Source organism: Polypterus senegalus, chromosome 3 (genome assembly GCF_016835505.1).
Source record: "Polypterus senegalus isolate Bchr_013 chromosome 3, ASM1683550v1, whole genome shotgun sequence".
Taxonomy (NCBI): domain Eukaryota; kingdom Metazoa; phylum Chordata; class Cladistia; order Polypteriformes; family Polypteridae; genus Polypterus; species Polypterus senegalus.
Genome location: NC_053156.1, coordinates 229,366,319 through 229,384,441, shown reverse-complemented (window position 1 = coordinate 229,384,441; position 18,123 = coordinate 229,366,319). Strand labels below are relative to the sequence as shown.

At 38.7% G+C, this 18,123-nt stretch overlaps 1 protein-coding gene across 1 annotated transcript in view; it reads right to left on the bottom strand.

Annotated features, from left to right (window-relative positions):
* The window catches only part of LOC120525960 (metabotropic glutamate receptor 4-like), a 963,211-nt gene that overhangs the window by 90,318 nt on the left and 854,770 nt on the right, over positions 1-18,123 (bottom strand). The window contains 1 exon segment of the mRNA XM_039748705.1: positions 16,926-17,861. Coding sequence (XP_039604639.1) covers positions 16,926-17,861 — 936 coding nt within the window.

Here is an 18,123-nt window from a genome sequence, read left to right as displayed (position 1 = left end):
TGAAGGCTAAAACAGAAGAGTGTTTTGAGTGTTTTATCCCAACTTATCTTGTCAATTCCTATCCATCTTGTTTTTGCTGAATGATTATTAACTGTAGCTGGGGTTTATAGATTCCCCAGGTATGCTGTATAAAAATACTGCTGGATTATCAAATGAACGGTGTTATATTCATCATTTAGAGTGTGGACATTTATATTGTAGGATTTGTACACATTGTGCTGTTATTAGCTGGATTCTTACAGCCTCACACAAGGACTGATTTTAACATAACATCTGTTCTCAGGTTTATTTATTCCCTTTAAAATTAAAACACCTCTAACAGACTTTCACTTACACTTCATTTCAACTAAGACTGAAGTATTAGAGGCAGTGGGCGTTTCCAGGTGATAGCTAAGCTCTGGCTGACAACTCCTGGTATATTTTTACAAAATGTTATTTACCATACCTTATATAAAGGTCAGATAACATAACATTACATCCTCAAACCCCCTTATCCAATTAAGATTTTGCCCTGGTAGCATGAGAAAAACTAGCCCTGGACAGAACACCAAGCACACTAATACATACACCCAAACTCAGGCTCATTTCGGGTCAAATTAGACTCACCAGTTAGCCTAACTCACACATCTTTAGGAGGTTATGAGAGAAGAACAATTGAAAAACAATGTGAAAAACTATTTGACCCCTTCCTGATTTCTTATTCTTTTGCATGTTTGTCACACAAAATGTTTCTGATCATCAAACACATTTAAACATTAGTCAAATATAACACAAGTAAACACAAAATGCAGTTTTTAAATGATGGTTTTTATTATTTAGGGAGAAAAAAAAATCCAAACCTACATGGCCCTGTGTGAAAAGTAATTGCCCCCTGAACCTAATAACTGGTTGGCCCACCCTTAGCAGCAATAACTGCAATCAAGCGCTTATGATAACTTGCAATGAGTCTTTACAGCTCTGGAGGAATTTTGGCCCACTCATCTTTTCAGAATTGTTGTAATTCAGCTTTATTTGAGGGTTTTCTAGCATGAACCGCCTTTTTAAGGTCATGCCATAGCATCTCAATTGGATTCAGGTCAGGACTTTGACTAGGCCACTGTAATACTACATTTTTTCTTTATGTCACTGTATCTGGACAATACTGTTATGAGTGTGGGAGAGGAATTCAGCCCTTGTTTGGAAACGAGAAGACCAGCAAATGAAGCAAGAACCATATAAAAGGTCTGGACAGTGGCCAGACCCTTCGAGGCTGTGTCGACACCAGGTGTGTTGAAAAACCTCCCAGCGTAGGGACGGAAAAAATGGCTGACTGTGTTGATCCAGATTCCCACCTGGATAAAGTTTGTCCATATGCCTCCCCGTCTGTAACTGCGTAAAACGTCAGTAAATGTAAGCTAAAAGATATGTTGTCTCATGTGATTCTTGTACCGCCGTAATCATTATGGGAGGGATATCGCCTTTTCTGGTATATTATGATATTGTCTAATTATTTAATAAGCCACAATATTAAAAGAACACATTTCCAAGAGAGCTAATGCCTCTGCAGGAAACAGCCACCCCAAAGTCTTCATTTTGTTTTTCTTCAGCCATTCAGAGGTGGATTTGCTGGTGTGTTTTGGGTCATTGTCCTGTTGCAGCACCCAAGATCGCTTCAGCTTGAGTTGACGAACAGATGGCCGGACATTCTCCTTCAGGATTTTTTGGTAGACAGTAGAATTCATGGTTCCATCTATCACAGCAAGCCTTCCAGGTCCTGAAGCAGCAACACAACCCCAGACCATCACACTACCACCATCATATTTTACTGTTGGTATGATGTTCCTTTTCTGAAATGCTGTGTTCCTTTTATGCCAGATGTAACGGGACATTTGCCTTCCAAAAAGTTCAACTTTTGTCTCATCAGTCCACAAGGTATTTTCCCAAAAGTCTTGGCAATCATTGAGATGTTTCTTAGCAAAATTGAGACGAGCCCTAATGTTCTTTTTGCTTAACAGTGGTTTGCGTCTTGGAAATCTGCCATGCAGGCCGTTTTTGCCCAGTCTCTTTCTTATGGTGGAGTCGTGAACACTGACCTTAATTGAGGCAAGTGAAGCCTGCAGTTCTTTAGACGTTGCCCTGGGGTCTTTTGTGACCTCTCGGATGAGTCGTCTCTGCGCTCTTGGGGTAATTTTGGTCGGCCGGCCACTCCTGGCAAGGTTCACCACTGTTCCATGTTTTTGCCATTTGTGGATAATGGCTCTCACTTTGGTTCACTGGAGTCCCAAAGCTTTAGAAATGGCTTTATAACCTTTACCAGACTGATAGATCTCAATTACTTCTGTTCTCATTTGTTCCTGAATTTCTTTGGATCTTGGCATGATGTCTAGCTTTTGAGGTGCTTTTGGTCTACTTCTCTGTATCAGGCAGCTCCTATTTAAGTGATTTCTTGATTGAAACAGGTGTGGCAGTAATCAGGCCTAGGGTTGGTTACGGAAATTGAACTCAGGTGTGATACACCACAGTTAGGTATTTTGGAACAAGGGGGCAATTACTTTTTCACACAGGGCCATGTAGGTTTGGATTTTTTTTCTCCCTAAATAATAAAACCATCATTTAAAAACTGCATTTTGTGTTTACTTGTGTTATATTTGACTAATGGTTAAATGTGTTTGATGATCAGAAACATTTTGTGTGACAAACATGCAAAAGAATTAGAAATCAGGAAGGGGGCAAATAGTTTTTCACACCACTGTATGTAGACATGGAAGCAACTTTTAAACTACACATATACAACGACCATAGTTTAAACCCAGATTACTGGCTCCATAAGGCAACAGAATTAAACAACTGCCATCCAAAAGAGTGAGGAGTGGTGATTAATTAGTACCCTAGTGAAAACCCAGAAAAAGTTAGAATAAGAAAAATAAATAGTAAAGAGAAATTCTTTGTTTCAATGAGGAATGGGAACCAGCTAACAAAGAAGCAGAACAGGAAAGAAGATTCTAGATACATTTAAGGAGACATATGGAAAGCATCCCTCTGATGACATGTTTTTCTGTTTTTTTGTTGGCTTGTGTGGTGTAGTTTTCATTTATTGTCTGCCTTTATGTTGGCTAAACATTAATTTTCTTCTGATGGTTTCTAATCTGAAAAGCACTGTATAAAGACATGAATGACTGACTGGTATTCCTAATCTGATTAATTTGTTCATATGGTGTCTCAGTAGCAATTATGCATTAAAGTAAAAAACATTGGCACAGGATTCACAAGTGTATGACCAGGGAAAAAAGAAATGATATCTAGAAAAGCAAGTGTGGTGATGTCTGTCATTGAAAAATAGTTCAGGGAAAGCAACACTGCAGAGATAGATAGATAGATAGATAGATAGATAGATAGATAGATAGATAGATAGATAGATAGATAGATAGATAGATAGATAGATAGATAGATAGATAGATAGATAGATAGATAGATAGATAGATAGATAGATAGATAGATAGATAGATAGATAGATAGATCTTTATTAGTCCCCAGTGGGAGATTGGAATAATAAAGGAGAAATCAGAAAAAGAGGGATGACTGTATTCAGTCACTTAGTTTTCTAGTCTTCTCTGAATTTACTTTGTTTACGCTCCTCCCATATTTCTTATTTAATTATTTGGGTAAGCACATTATTAACGCTGAGGTGTCAGCTCAAGGAGAATTGTTTTGGGTACTGCCAGGACATTGTCCAAGTGACATTTGAAAACTATCTCCATAACCACATGGATTTTCTTCAGGTGCTCCAGTTTTCTCCCATGTCTAAATGTTTGCAAGGCCTGGTAACTCATGACTCTAAATTTTCCTGAGTGTGTGCATGAGTATACCCTCAGTCTTCTCCAGAACTGTACCGAATGCTGTCAACCCACTCACCCCTGTAACAGAACTAGTGCATTGAAAACTGAGTAGTCTGTCTGTTTGCTTTGGCCCTTTTCGCTCCCAGTTTTCCTAAAGGTGTTGTTGCTTTTCAGCTCGTTTTTGGTTCTTGGTCAGGCTCACACTTTTTTATTTATTTCTATGCATCATTTTGTGTAGCAGTGAAACAGAACAGGAAAGAAGGTTGTGGGTAAATTTAAGGAGACATATGGAAAGCATGCCACTGATGACATGTCTTTCTGGCTTTTTGTTGGCTTGTGTAACATAGCTTTCATTTATTATCTGCCTTTATGTTGGCAAGCCATTAATTTCCTTCTGATGGTTTCTAATCTGAAAAGCACTGTATAAAGAAATAAATGACTGACTGGTATTCCTAATCTGATTAACTTTTGCATATTGTATCTCAATTGCAATTATGCAATAAAATAAGTAAAAAAAAAAAATACTGGCCCAGGATGCACCAGTGTATGACCAGGGAGAAAGGGAAAGATGTCTAGACAAGCGAGTTTGGTGATGTCTGTCATTCAAAAATAGGTTATGGAAAGCAACACTGCAGATATGAACAAAACAGATAGATAGATAGATAGATAGATAGATAGATAGATAGATAGATAGATAGATAGATAGATAGATAGATAGACAGACAGAAGGGTTTTCTGGTAACATTATTTTGTATTATGGTTGGTTGGAGTGAAGACAGACAAGAGACAATATATAGTATGATGGCAACAAGCAACAGAGAGCCTCACTAGTGCCTCTTAATACACTATGACAGAACGACTCAGTGACTATAGGTGCTCCTCGAGAACGCATCATGGAGAGGAAGGCTTGCATTAGCTATAGTGGCCTCTAGTTTTGCCATTGATCTCTATTCTGTTACTCCTTTCTACCCTGGAATTCAGCACATCTTCACGATCAGTTAGTTATTCAGCTACGACAATGAGTGCAATAGCAACCAGTAGCCATCCCTGTGTGGCATAACCCTAAAAGTCTTCTTAAAAACAAAAGATCTTTCGTATTGATTGATTGTTGTATTATTTAATGGATAGTACTATGGGTTATTAAAATATTCTTGCATAACAATATAAAAAAATGAAAAAGTAAGTAATGCCATGCACACCTTTGTGAAAGCCAATCATGGCCTGCACACACAGAATAACAGTGTCTATCAGAAGGGTATCATTTTAAACCAGTTTTTCTTTTTTCCAGAGCATCCTTAAGATGTTAATAAAGGCTAAAATCTATTGGGTTAGACAGCTATAGTATTACAATCAAATTACTAGATAGTTCACAAGCTCACTTTCATCCTAAAAGGCACATTTCTAGGAAAGAAATACATCCTGCAATATGGTGTGAAGTTGATTACAGGTTTGCAATCATTTGCCTACAATTCCAAAATACAAAAAGCTCTAAATACTAGATTTCTTTGTTTCAAAAGATTTTTTTTGGAGCTGAACATATTCCAGCGCAATTAATGTCAGAAGGGGTAGTTACATGCTTGGTGGGCCTGAGTTTTGAGCCTTAGTGTACATGAGAACAATTTAGGATGAGCCAACAATAAATAAGATTCAGTTACTTTAGAGCTACTTCACATTAAATCTTTGATAAGATTAAAATATAAAATTACTTCAAAGGGCTAATCAAAACAATGACAGACAAATTCAGAAAAGATGCTTCTTCATTGTCTTCAATTAGGAAAACATGCAAAGTGTCTCCAAATATCCCCTATGGGGCTAGTGTCGCCATCTAAGCAGTCTATTAAAAGATATGAGGGAAGGAAACAGAGATATAAATCCATTCTTTAATATTTGCAATAAATTTTAGCATAGCAAAATTAAGGTTTAAAATCTATGCAGTGGTTTAAAAAAAGTACATGTACTTTAAAAATTAAATACCCTCTGCAGTGCTAGACCAGGAGAAGGTGGGAGCGGAGGATGCCATCATCTATATGCTACACAAATCCCTCTCCCACCTGGACAGTGGTGCTGTAAGAGTTATGTTTCTTCTACTTCTCTAGCACCTTCAACACCATCCAACCTCTGCTCCTTATGGACAAGCTGACAGAGATGGGAGTAGAATCATACCTGGTGGCATGGATCATGGACTATCTTACAGACAGACCTCAGTATGTGCATTTCGGGAACTGCAGGTCTGACATTGTGGTCAGCAGAACAGGAGCACTACAGGGGACTGTACTTTCTCCGGTCCTGTTCAGCCTAAATACATCGGACTTCCAATACAACTCGGAGTCCTGCCACGTGTAAAAGTTCACTAATGACACTGCTGTTGTGGGCTGCATCAGGAGTGGGCAGGAGGAAGAGTATATGAAGCTAATCAAGACTTTGTTAAATGGTGCGACTCAAACCACCTACAATTGAACACCAGCAAAACCAAGGAGCTGGTGGTGGATTTTAGGAGGCCCAGGCCCCTCATGGACCCCATGATCATCAGAGGTGACTGTGTGCAGAGAGTACAGACCTATAAATATCTGGGAGTGCAGCTGGATGATAAACTGGACTGAAATGCGAATACTGATGCTCTGTGCAAGGGAGGACAGAGCCGACTATACTTCCTTAGAAGGCTGGTGTCTTTCAACATCTGCAATAAGATGCTGCAGATGTTCTATCAGCTGGTTGTGGCAAGCTCTCTTCTACATGGTGGTGTGCTGGGGAGGCAGCATAAAGAAGAGGGACGCCTCACGCCTGGACAAACTGGTGAGGAAGGCAGGCTCAATTGTAGGCAAGGAGCTGGACAGTTTGACATCTGTGGCGAAGCGACAGGCACTGAGCAGGCTCCTGTAAATCATGGGGAATCCACTGCATCCACTGAACAGGATCATCGCCAGACAGAGGAGCAGCTTCAGCGACAGACTGCTGTCTCTGTCCTGCTCCACTGACAGACTGAGGAGATCGCTCCTCCACACACTATGCGACTCTTCAATTCCACCCAGGGGGGTAAACGTTAACATTATACAAAGTTATTGTCTGTTATACCTGCATTTTATCACTCTTTAATTTAATATTGTTTTTTATCAGTATGCTGATGCTGGAGTACAGTAATCCCTCGCTATATCGCGCTTCGACTTTCGCGGCTTCACTCTATCGCGGATTTTAAATGTAAGCACATCTAAATATATATCACGGATTTTTCGCTGGTTCGCCGCTTTCTGCGGACAATGGGTCTTTTAATTTAGGTTACATGCTTCCTCAGTTTGATTGCCCAGTTGATTTCATACAAGGGACGCTATTGGCGGATGGCTTAGAAGCTACCCAATCAGAGCATGTATTACATATTAACTAAAACTCCTCAATGCTAAAAGATATGCTTCCCGCGTGGCGCTTGTTTTGTTTGCTTCTCTCCGTCTCTCTCTCTGCCTGACAGAGGGGGTGTGAGCAGAGGGGGCTGTTTACACAGTGGCTGTTTGCCTAGAAGATAGGACGCTCCTCTACAAAATGCCGCTTTATCGTGGTGCTTCTGTATACTTAAAAGTATGTATTGATTTTTTGTTTGCTTTTCTTAGCGAGTGCTCTCTCTAACATTATCTGCTCTTCACGATGCTCCTTTGAAGATAAGATATGTTTGCATTCTTTTAATTGTGAGAAAGAACTGACATCTCTGTCTTGTAATGAAGCACAGTTTAAACGTTTGACTAAAGGGTGTTATTTCATGTCTAGAGGGCTCTAATAATGTTAACAGTGTGGGAGTGTTTATAAGGGCTTAAAATATATAAAAATAACCATACAAACATATGGTTTCTACTTCGCGGAAATTCATTTATCGCGGCAGAGTCTGGAACGGATTAACCGCGATAAACGAGGGTTGACTGTATGTGAATTTCCCCCTTGGGATTAATAAATTATCTATCTATCTATCTATCTAAAAGAAAATAGCAAAAAATGTACAAAAATAAAAGGCAATGAACAAGACATGAAAGGCAAGTTTATATTTTGGGAAAAAGCAAAGATGTTATAAGGGGGCAGGCTAAAAGTCTGAATATTGTGTGGCAGACAGCCGGAGCCCTTACCTGCCTGGAGCATGGAAGGACCTAGATCGACAGAGGGCAGCCCCCTTGGCTTGCAGTAGAGCCATGGGTCATCAGCATACAAGCTCAACTCCGCCACCGGGGGTTGCATGGACCTTTGCAGGGCCCTATTGGGCTGCACTTCTGCCACACCCAGAAGTGTGGCTGGAAGAGGCTCATTGGGCACCAGGAGTCCTTCGGGGTGACCTATAAAAAATGGGTCAGTCCCCACCATTTATGGGGACAGAGTCGGGAAGGAGAGGACAAAAGCCCGGGAAGGAATGGAGGCGGATGGACTGGTGACAGAGAAGGGACTGTTTTGTGTCTTGGTGTTGGTTCACTGTGTACACAGAACTGTAAATAAACTGTGTGCTGCCTGTCTGTGTCGGGGTTAGGGAGGCTGTACGCGCCTGAGCTTCACAACTGTCAGAATGCTGATTGTCAAAAACATACCAAAAACATGAGCCAAAAAATAAGCTTACTTCGCACCATGAGGAAAGCCTTAATTGAAGAAAATGCTGTGAAGTGAAAATGCAGTGAAAATTCATAACCTAGGACACTGTGAACCTACCCAAGCCCCAGCGAAACATGTTGTGACCATCTACAGGTGCCATTAACATAAACAACATGGAGATGCTCACAATCTGAAACACAAAAATGACAACATCTATGACTAAATAAATGTTCAAAACGGTGACAAGATGATATTACCTTCATAGTGATTAAAAAAAAACATAGTCAAACAGAAAAATTAAAGCAACATGGGTCCATTTTTATTTTTATATAATTCCTTACAATTCCATTCATTTTAAATGCTTGTAAGGTTCTTCTGTACTGCTCTGAAATCTGAAAAATTTTGAAATCCAAAATACAGTCAGTCATTATCCAACCTGCTATATCCTAACACAGGGTCACGGGGGCTGCTGGAGTCAATCCCTGCCAACGCTGGACATAAGGCAGGAACACATCCCGGGCAGGGCGCCAGCCCACTGCAGGGCACACACACACACCAAGCACACACTAGGGACAATTTAGGATCGTCAATGCACTTAACCTGCGTGTCTTTGGACTGTGGGAGGATCCCGGAGCACCTGGAGGAAACCTACGCAGACATGGGGAGAACATGCAAACTCCATGCAGGGAGAACCCGGGAAGCGAACGCAGGTCTACTTACTGCAGCAGCGCTACCACTGTGCCACTGTGCCGCCCCTCCAAAATACATTTGCCCCTAATATTTTCAGGTAAGTGATTGGGAACCTGTACTTCCTATTATTTAGTGAACTTTTGAGTCAAACTTGCTTCTTACAAGAAACAGAACATGCCAATAGTCGTCGTATAGAACTTCATAACACCACCATTAGAGGCCACTGGTGAGGGGTATAAAGAGTTATGACTGGAGAATATTTGGATTGGCACATTGGTTAGCCCTGCTGCTACCTCACAGAATGGCTTCAAATCCCAGCCCAGTCATCTGTATGGAATACAAATAATTCTCCTGTGTCTTTGTCATGTTTTATCTGAATTCTTGATTTTTACTTTATCATTCCAAAGATGTGTTTGGTTATTTGACAATGTAATGCAGATGAAATACGCAAAGATGTCTGGCCTTATTGCTTTACATAAAGCTTGAAGTGGCATAAAAGACACAGGATGCAAAACACTTGAAAAGACTGAAGGGCCGCCACTTGTTTACTTGATGTGCTTAATAAAGAAGGGGTGGATCACTTCATGCTTAGGATGAAAAAAACAACAAGTCACAATGAGTAGGTAGATAACAAGCTACACCAGCTTTGGAATGAAAAAACAACTAGAAATATGAAAGGAAGCCATACCAAGGCACAAACGAAATGATAATAGACTATTAATGTAAACAACATTTAAACCAATAATATTTAATGTAAACAACTATGATACAGCAATTTAAGATTATTTAATAGGAGTATGCATCAGGTATCAGAGACTCTTGCTGGAGCAATGAGATTCAGCAAGTATCATTATGGTATTATTGTCGTGGAAAAATTTCAGAAGAGGTTTTATCTCGATATATATGTAATCCAATGTCTGCCTGTCTGTATGTTTGTCTGCTTTTCACAAAAGAACTACTTAATGGTTTTACATCGGGTGTTTTACTATAATTTGCTTGAAAATTCTGGTTGATCTCTCATCGCGCTATGTATCATAGTTCGTTTGCGGTACCGATTTATTTGCGCAAATCCGAGAGACACGTAGCAGGCCGAGTGTAGAGGGGTTGTGGCCCTCCTCACTCACACACCATCCTCAGGGTGTTCCTTACCTTTACTTAGCTAGCAAACGAGAGAACTACTTAAAAGATTTAGATCGGGTTTTTTTCTATAATTTGCTTTCTGGTTCTTTAATCATGCTAAGAATCATAGTTCGCTTGCAGGAGCGATATATTCGCACTAATCCGAGACAGAGGCTGTGGGCCAAAGGGAGGGGGCAGCATGATGTCAGGAGTAGGGAGCCGGGCAGGGCCCTCCTAACTGTCTTGTTTCACTACTATGCGTTCAGAGCCGCAGGGACAGCTAGCCTCTGGTAAACGGGCTGAGAGCTCTTCCGGGAAACAGCCAAAGAAATTGATTGAATGTACCTTGTGGTATATCATGTAATATATACATAAATATATCTGAAGAGAAGCCATGGAACAATGCAATTGTCTTATAGTCCTTCAATGGGGTCTTTTTAATGATTGTATGACCATCTTGGAGGCATTTCTCTTAACACATACTTGGCATGATGATGTCCAGCTTTGAATACTGGCTTCTGTAACTTGAAGCTCTGTCAGGTTTTTATACCCATATTTTCCACTGACCAATACAATGTATGGATTAGTACCGATTTAGCATAATCAATGAGTTACAGTATTTGCAGTCTTGTGCTACATGTGGATTATGCTCTCTTTCCCTGGCACATTATTTTATTGTCTGCAAACAGTGCACCTGCTCTAATCACTAAATCTTTAAGGTCCTGCATGAAAGATTTGCCTACTTTGCTTCAGTTAATAAACATATGCATGTATGCTAAATATTAAGTACTTTGAACAAATGTTCGAAAATCACGGTATTGCATAGTGTATAGCTTTTGTCAGCTTTTGTCTGGTTACATCTTTCATTACTAAAAAAAGAATTAATTCTTAGAACCCAGAACAGCAACAGCCACAATGCTTCTGCAAAGTCATTCAAGAATGTCACACTGACTGAGTATCTCTGTAATCCTGTAGAGGAACCTGATTTAGTCAGTTGGACCTGCAATGTCGTTCTTTTTTTTTACTAACTTAAGAAGATACTCATAATGGTATATCAGCATTCCACTAATATCCACTTAGTACATTTTATATTGAATTTATTTCCTTGTTATGTAATTACACTTTTATTTTCTGATGTCTTGAGACCTATGTTGTTCAAGTGAGGGGAGTCTCACTGACCCTAATGAAGTGAGCCTAAAATCCCCTTACTGACAACAAAGGTCAAAATTAAAACAAAGCAAGGCTAACACAAGCCTGTAATTGGAGGGGTGGTCCCAGAAGTGGGATTTTCAGATTGCTGAGACAGATCATTAGAAAAATTCCTCATTATCTTCTTCTTGTGTCCTTGTTGTGTCAGCTGCAAAATGCCTAGAATCCAGAAAGAAATTAGTGAAATGTGTCTGTTCTCGTGTAATTCCACTCCTGAGACACAGCATACAGTAAATGATGAGTGCATTATTAGAACTCAAAAAAGCAGCAGTAATTTAAGAAATATTCATTAATAACTTCAAATACTGCTGCATACAAAATGGTACTGTTATCTAAAATCCAATGGGGATGTAACTAAAGAAGAAGTGAATTAGACAACAGAAGTTCTCTATTTATAAGCTTAGAGGCAGGCAATGAGTAAAGTGCTTCCTCCTTTCTGTGTTTGATAAAGTTTCTATTTTTTTGTGCTAAACCTTTCGCCTCTTACAAGAGCTTGGAGGCTCCATGTATAATGATCATTGGCAGTTTGAAGTTCCTGTGTATGCTGGACATTGCTGCTATGTAAATCACTACATCCATGACTATAGTAAAAGAAAGGCAAATAGTGATCTGCCTGTAACAGACTGTGTTATTCAGGTGACTGCCATCTATGCATCCATTAAGTCAAATGAGAGTGGCGTTCCAATTTATTAATTCAGATGTTTCCTATAATAGTACATGGAAGTTTACAGATGTATGACTGTAGTGGAAACAGACTGCAAATCATTTTTTTCTATTCTCAATATCAATTTGTAAACACCCTATCTATCACTATAAAGACATAAATACTTTCATGAAAATATAAATTCTATCGATATCTTTATAATTTTTGATATTAACTTTAATATTCTTTCTTTTGTTTTCATGCCACTTATTTTACATTACTGTTTATATTCATGTGCTATAGAAAATATGGGAAATAGTAGCTTCCCAGTGGAATTTATTTTTAATACTCTTCCATGTATGCTACCCTAAATAATCAAGTCATGACATAACGCAAATCCCTTACCACATTTCATTAGATAAAATATGAAAATAATAATCAACACAGCCAGAAATGACTTTTGCAGATTGTGTTGTAGTTGAAGCAATGCAATATCCTCTTAGGAAGTTTCCTTTACTCCTTATTTATACAGAAAAATTAACTTACCTATAAGTGCCTTTTGTGTGGATTGAGCTGAAAACTAACACTGATCTCATTTTTCTCCCAAAAGCCCAAGCAATGCAGTTTCTAACTCCCTCTGTTCTAGAAAATATGTCCTGACAACTTTACTTTTTGAAGCAGTCATTTATTGTCCTTTATTAAGATGTTTTGTGAAACATTGGAGGACTGGAGGCTGAGATGTAGTGGCGTACTGACATCATCCTAGCGAACAAATGAGAAGCAGCCAAGAATTTTGTGTTCTGAGGTGTGAGAGTTAATTAAAAAATACATTTTGCTCCTAAAACCTTTGTGTTTTCTTAGCAGCTAATTTGTAAAGCTTTTTTCCCTTTTGAGGTTTTTTTTTTACTTTTTTGCACCCACATAGGCTCAAAACCAGCTGAGTCTTTGGAAAATATACATATTACTTGTATTTGTTCTTTGTATTTGTATTTGTATTCAAAGTAGTGTTGGTGAAGCAGGGCAGTAAGCAGCAGTAGCTGACACCGGCATTTCCGTAAATAAATAAACAGCATCATTGTGGCAAATAGTTAACAGAAACAACAATTTCTCTCTATTATATAAAAAAAAAACTTTCGACACAGCAAGACTTTTTTAGGAGACAAGACTTTTTGAAAAAGATTTTTTGAAGTCCCACGAGAGGAAAATATTGCCATGAGATTTTTTCAAGTCACGCCCTCCTATCAACCATTTTCAAACAAGACCACAATACTCTCACCTCTCAGTCTTGTGAATGCTTTTGTCAGACACACTTCCTGTGCTCTCAGCTCATAATTTTTCACATTTTCCTCACTTTAAGTTTCCAATTAAAGAAGATGTATTATGGCCAAATGTTATTGAAGAATTTTATTATGAAGGGTTATCAATAGAAAATATGAGTACACGGGCAATCCTAGCACCTAAAAATGAGGTCAAACGAATTTATGCCAAAAATATCAATCGATAACATGGCAAAATGGTTGAATGCTATCAACAGACTATGCTGAAAAAGTTGGTGATGATCGTGCAGAAGATGAAAACAAAAACTTACAATATCACGAAGAATTTCACAAACCATTAACAACATCCAGTCTTCCACCAAACGAATTACTGTAGAAAGAAGGATGTATCCAAGAAAGATAATGTAGTACATCTTCCGCAGATAACATTAGACAAAAAAGGTGATCTTGATATACCATTTGTATTGAAATGTTTACAGTTTCCCGTTAGAATAGTTTTTGCAAAGACAACAAATCTCAGAGCCAAGCATTCAAAAAAGTCGATTTATTTAATAAAGAGAAAGAAATGAAATTCAATCACGACAGATATACATCACGTTGATGCAAATGTAACACTTCAAATGAAAATTAAAATCTGTTTAAATTGTACATCTGCATCCCCATACTCGAGCAGTAGAACCGCAAAGATGCTAAGCAGGGGGTTGGTGAGGGAAGCAAGCGGGGGCAAAGCCCTCTAGTCTTAGTGGGAAAAAGGAAGTGATAAAGAAAAGGGCTCTAAGATACATAGGCAGGTGACTAGTGTTGAGGCACTGATCAGAAACAAGTGGCTGGAGGAGCAGACAAGAGAATAAGAAATTAACTAGCATTCCTGGATTGAACAGTTCTTTGTGGTCAAGAAAGTAGAACAGTTAAGAGGGTGACAGCATAAGGGTTCATTAATACGAAGGAGTATAAACAATGAGAATGGAGAGATTTTAAGTAAGGAAAGTTAGGAGAAAAGACAGAGAAAAGTAAAACAAACAGCAGACAGTCTATGGGGAGAATATTACAGGAGCTTAAAAGGCCAGAAGGAGTAAAATAACTATAGCAGTTCTTTAAGCATTTCTTATTTTAATCATTTAAGTTAAATAATTTAATTTTAATAATTTTAATAATAGATTTAAATAATAATTTTAATAATAAAAAAGTTCAGTGGTTTTAGTAAGTCAAAGTCAAATTTTAATAATGAGGCCAGTGAAATGCAATTCCTGTTGGATGTTAGACTTTTTAGAGGATGGCTTTGAGGAACCAGTCTTCTATCAGGGATACAACTGTAGAAGATGGCAGCTGATCCACCACCTCGAGCTCAATGTCACTGAAATGAAGGAGGAATTGTAGCCTGTGTTGAGCAGAGAATTGGTGGACCTGGGTCTCCTTTAGAAAGATAGTGTGCACCCCTAAAGTGGCATGGGAAAAGACTCCAGACCAGACAGATAAAGATAAATGTGTCATGGTCAAAAGGCCAATGTAAATGGTGCCCACTTTCTGGGGGGCATCAACCCCAGAACTAGAAGTGTCAAGCTGTTTTCAGGTACTTGTGGAGCTGGAGGGTTTCTCTGAAAATTCTGAGGTGGTAGGTAGGCATGAGGAGCCCCAACAAATCACCTCAAAACTAGTTCCCAGAAAGAGAGAGATAGTGATAGTTAGGGACTCAATTATTAGGGGGATTGAAGCGCAGGTTTACTCCAGAGACATAGAGTTTTGGATGGTGTGTGTTGCCTTCTGGGTCAACCTCCAGGAAGACCTCCCTAGAAATTTTGATAGGCCATTGGCCAGAGCAGGGGTGCATCCAGTTATCATTATTCATATTGGAACAAATGACATACTTAAAGGTAATCTGTCAAATCTGAAATCCAAGTTTAAACTATTAGATGCCATGATGAGGAGCAGAACTGACAACGTAATCTTTTCTTAAGTTCTGCCAATACCACACTTCATACGCAAGATTGAGGAGATTAAAAGGGTTACTGTTTGGTTAAAAATCTTTGTGTGGGGTGGAAAGGCATAGGTTTATGGAACGGATGGGACCTGTTCAGACTCGATGGGTTACATCTAAACCATAGCGGCACTAATGTGTTGGGGAAGTGTATGAGTGGGTTAGTTGAGGTTTGTTTAAACTGGAGTATGGGTGGGCAAGGAGTTTAGTGTAAAAAAATAAATAAATACTGTTCATAGTAATGTAAATTTTAACCCAATGTTTTAAATGCAAAAATAAAATGAGTGGCACGTTAAAAATAGCTTGCCTTAATGCTAGAGGTATCAAAAATAAAACAAGTGAGTTGGATCTGTAAGTTAGTGGAGCATAATTATGATATTATAGCAATAACGGAAACCTGTGCGTAAATAACAAAGATGGGGATGAGTATAAAATGAAGAGATACATATTTTTAAGAAAGATAGACAGAACAAAAAAGGAAGTTTGGTTGCTGTTTATGTTAATCAGAATTTAAATGCAAGTCCTCTTCAACTGAACGATGAGCCCCATCATAGTGAGGACTTCTAAAAACCTTGTCTGGACAGCATTAGGGAAAGAGGCCTTATGTTAGGAGTGTGCTATAGACCACCCAATGCAGACAGTAATTTCAAAGCACATCTTTTTAATAATTTTAAAAAGGCAAGTTTACAGGTTGTATTATAGTCATGAGGGACTACTCAAATGTTAACTCGGATATCCTTGTAAATAAGCACAAGAGAATTTTTTGAAGTAATCTAAAGATGAGCCTTTTCAATTTAAGCAAAAGAAGATTAAGAGGAGACATAACTGAAGTGCTTAAAAGTAAGTAACAGCGGATCGAGGCTGTTATTTTAAAATGAGTTCATCAAGAACACAGTGACACAATTGTAATCTTGTTAAGGGTAAATTTCGCACAAACATTAGGAAGATTTTCTTAATACAGAGAAACACAGACACTTGGAATAAGCTACCAACTAGTGCGGTAGACAGTAGGACTTTAGGGACTTTCAAAACAAGACTTGATGTGATTTTAGAAGAATTGAATAGGACTGGACAGCTTTGTTGGACTGAACGGTCTGTTCTTGTCTAGGTTGTGTTAATCTATTCCTTGTCAGTGAATAGTAAAAAACATGAGCTTTAGGTTTTGTGTTATAGTATTGTTTGTTTCCATGCATATTAGTTTTTTTCCCATACATTACTGATGAGATTTTCAGCTCAACTTGCTTATAAATTTCCATGTAAACTCTAGAATTATGGTTGAGGTTAATTACAGTATGGAGAAGACACACTGAACATTTTTTAAACTCACTAGATCTGCAGCTTCATGAATGGAGGAAAACTGATCTGGTAGTCTTGGCCTTTAAAACAATTCCTTTGCTGACATAAATAAAAGACTTGGGTGTACATTGTTGGCATCACATGTATTAGTATGCCTTTTTAACACTAGGAAACTTATTATTTTAATTACATTTGAGAGCTATTTATCTCTAGGTCTTACTAGTTTAGATATTGGACACCATGATAGAAGGCATATTTCAAAATTGGAAAGAATACTTGAAGTTGTGAACATACAGTATATCCTAAAAAACGTTTGTATAATATTTAAAAAAAAAAAAAGGCCTTACCTTCTCTGTGGACTGTGATGTTCCAAAGAAAATTGGAATAAAAGCCAGCCAGACGATACAAGTAGTATACATAGTGAAGCCTATAGGCTTTGCCTCATTGAAGGTCTCTGGGACGCCACGTGTCTTGATTGCATAGACGGTACAAGTGACCATCAATAACATGCTGTATCCAAGCAGGCAAATGAGAGATAAGTCTGAGATATCACATTTGAGCACTCCACGGGAAAATTCGGGATTTGCTGTACGCTGGTCCTCATAATCAATGATGGCTTGTGAAGGGTCCACTCCAAACCAGATGCAAACTCCAATCAGTTGCACAGAAATTAAACTGAACGTGATGACCAGCTGTGAGGCTGGGCTTATGAAGCGTGGTGCTGAAACAGACTTTTTGCCCTGTTCAAAGATACGATAAATGCGGTTGGTCTTTGTAAGTAAAGCTGCATAACTGATACTCATTCCCAGGCCCAAAAAAATACGCCGCAGGGAGCAAATACCAACATCTGGAGTAGAGATCATAAGGAAAGTGGTGGCATAACACAGAAATATACCTGTCAGCAGAACATAACTCAGCTCCCTACCAGACGCCTTTACAATAGGTGTATCATTATAGCGGATAAATGTCACCACCACAAATAAAGTTGCCAGGATCCCAAGGATTGCAATGAACACTGGAATTACTGCCCAAGGTGAACTCCATTCTAGCTTGACAATTGGAATTGGCCGGCATCCAGTGTGGTTTTCGTTAGGACGCAAGTTGAAGGGACACATCTTGCAGGTAAAGCGGTCTGCCTGATACTGGTACCCATCACATCGTTCGCAGTGCCAGCAGCATGGGATGCCTTTGACAATCTTCTTACGTTCCCCTGGGCGACATGGCTGGCTGCAGATAGAGGCTGGAACCTGGCCAGAAACTCCAGGCCACTGCATTGCTTGCATCTAGATATAAAGAAAGTGAGAAAAATGAAAGCACAGTCTTTATTCCACATTTTCTTTATATTTTAATGAAATTAAACTTCTTACTGAAGATTCCCTTAAATTTTATCTCATGGTCACCCTACTGTAGCGATAATTGCTTATCCTATTCCTGCCACCAAAGAAATAATAAAAGTTCAATTTTAGAAAAGAACATATTCCATGCATGAAAGATCTCCACAAATTGTGCATATTTTTCTGAAGTGAAAATGCAATATCCTTATTT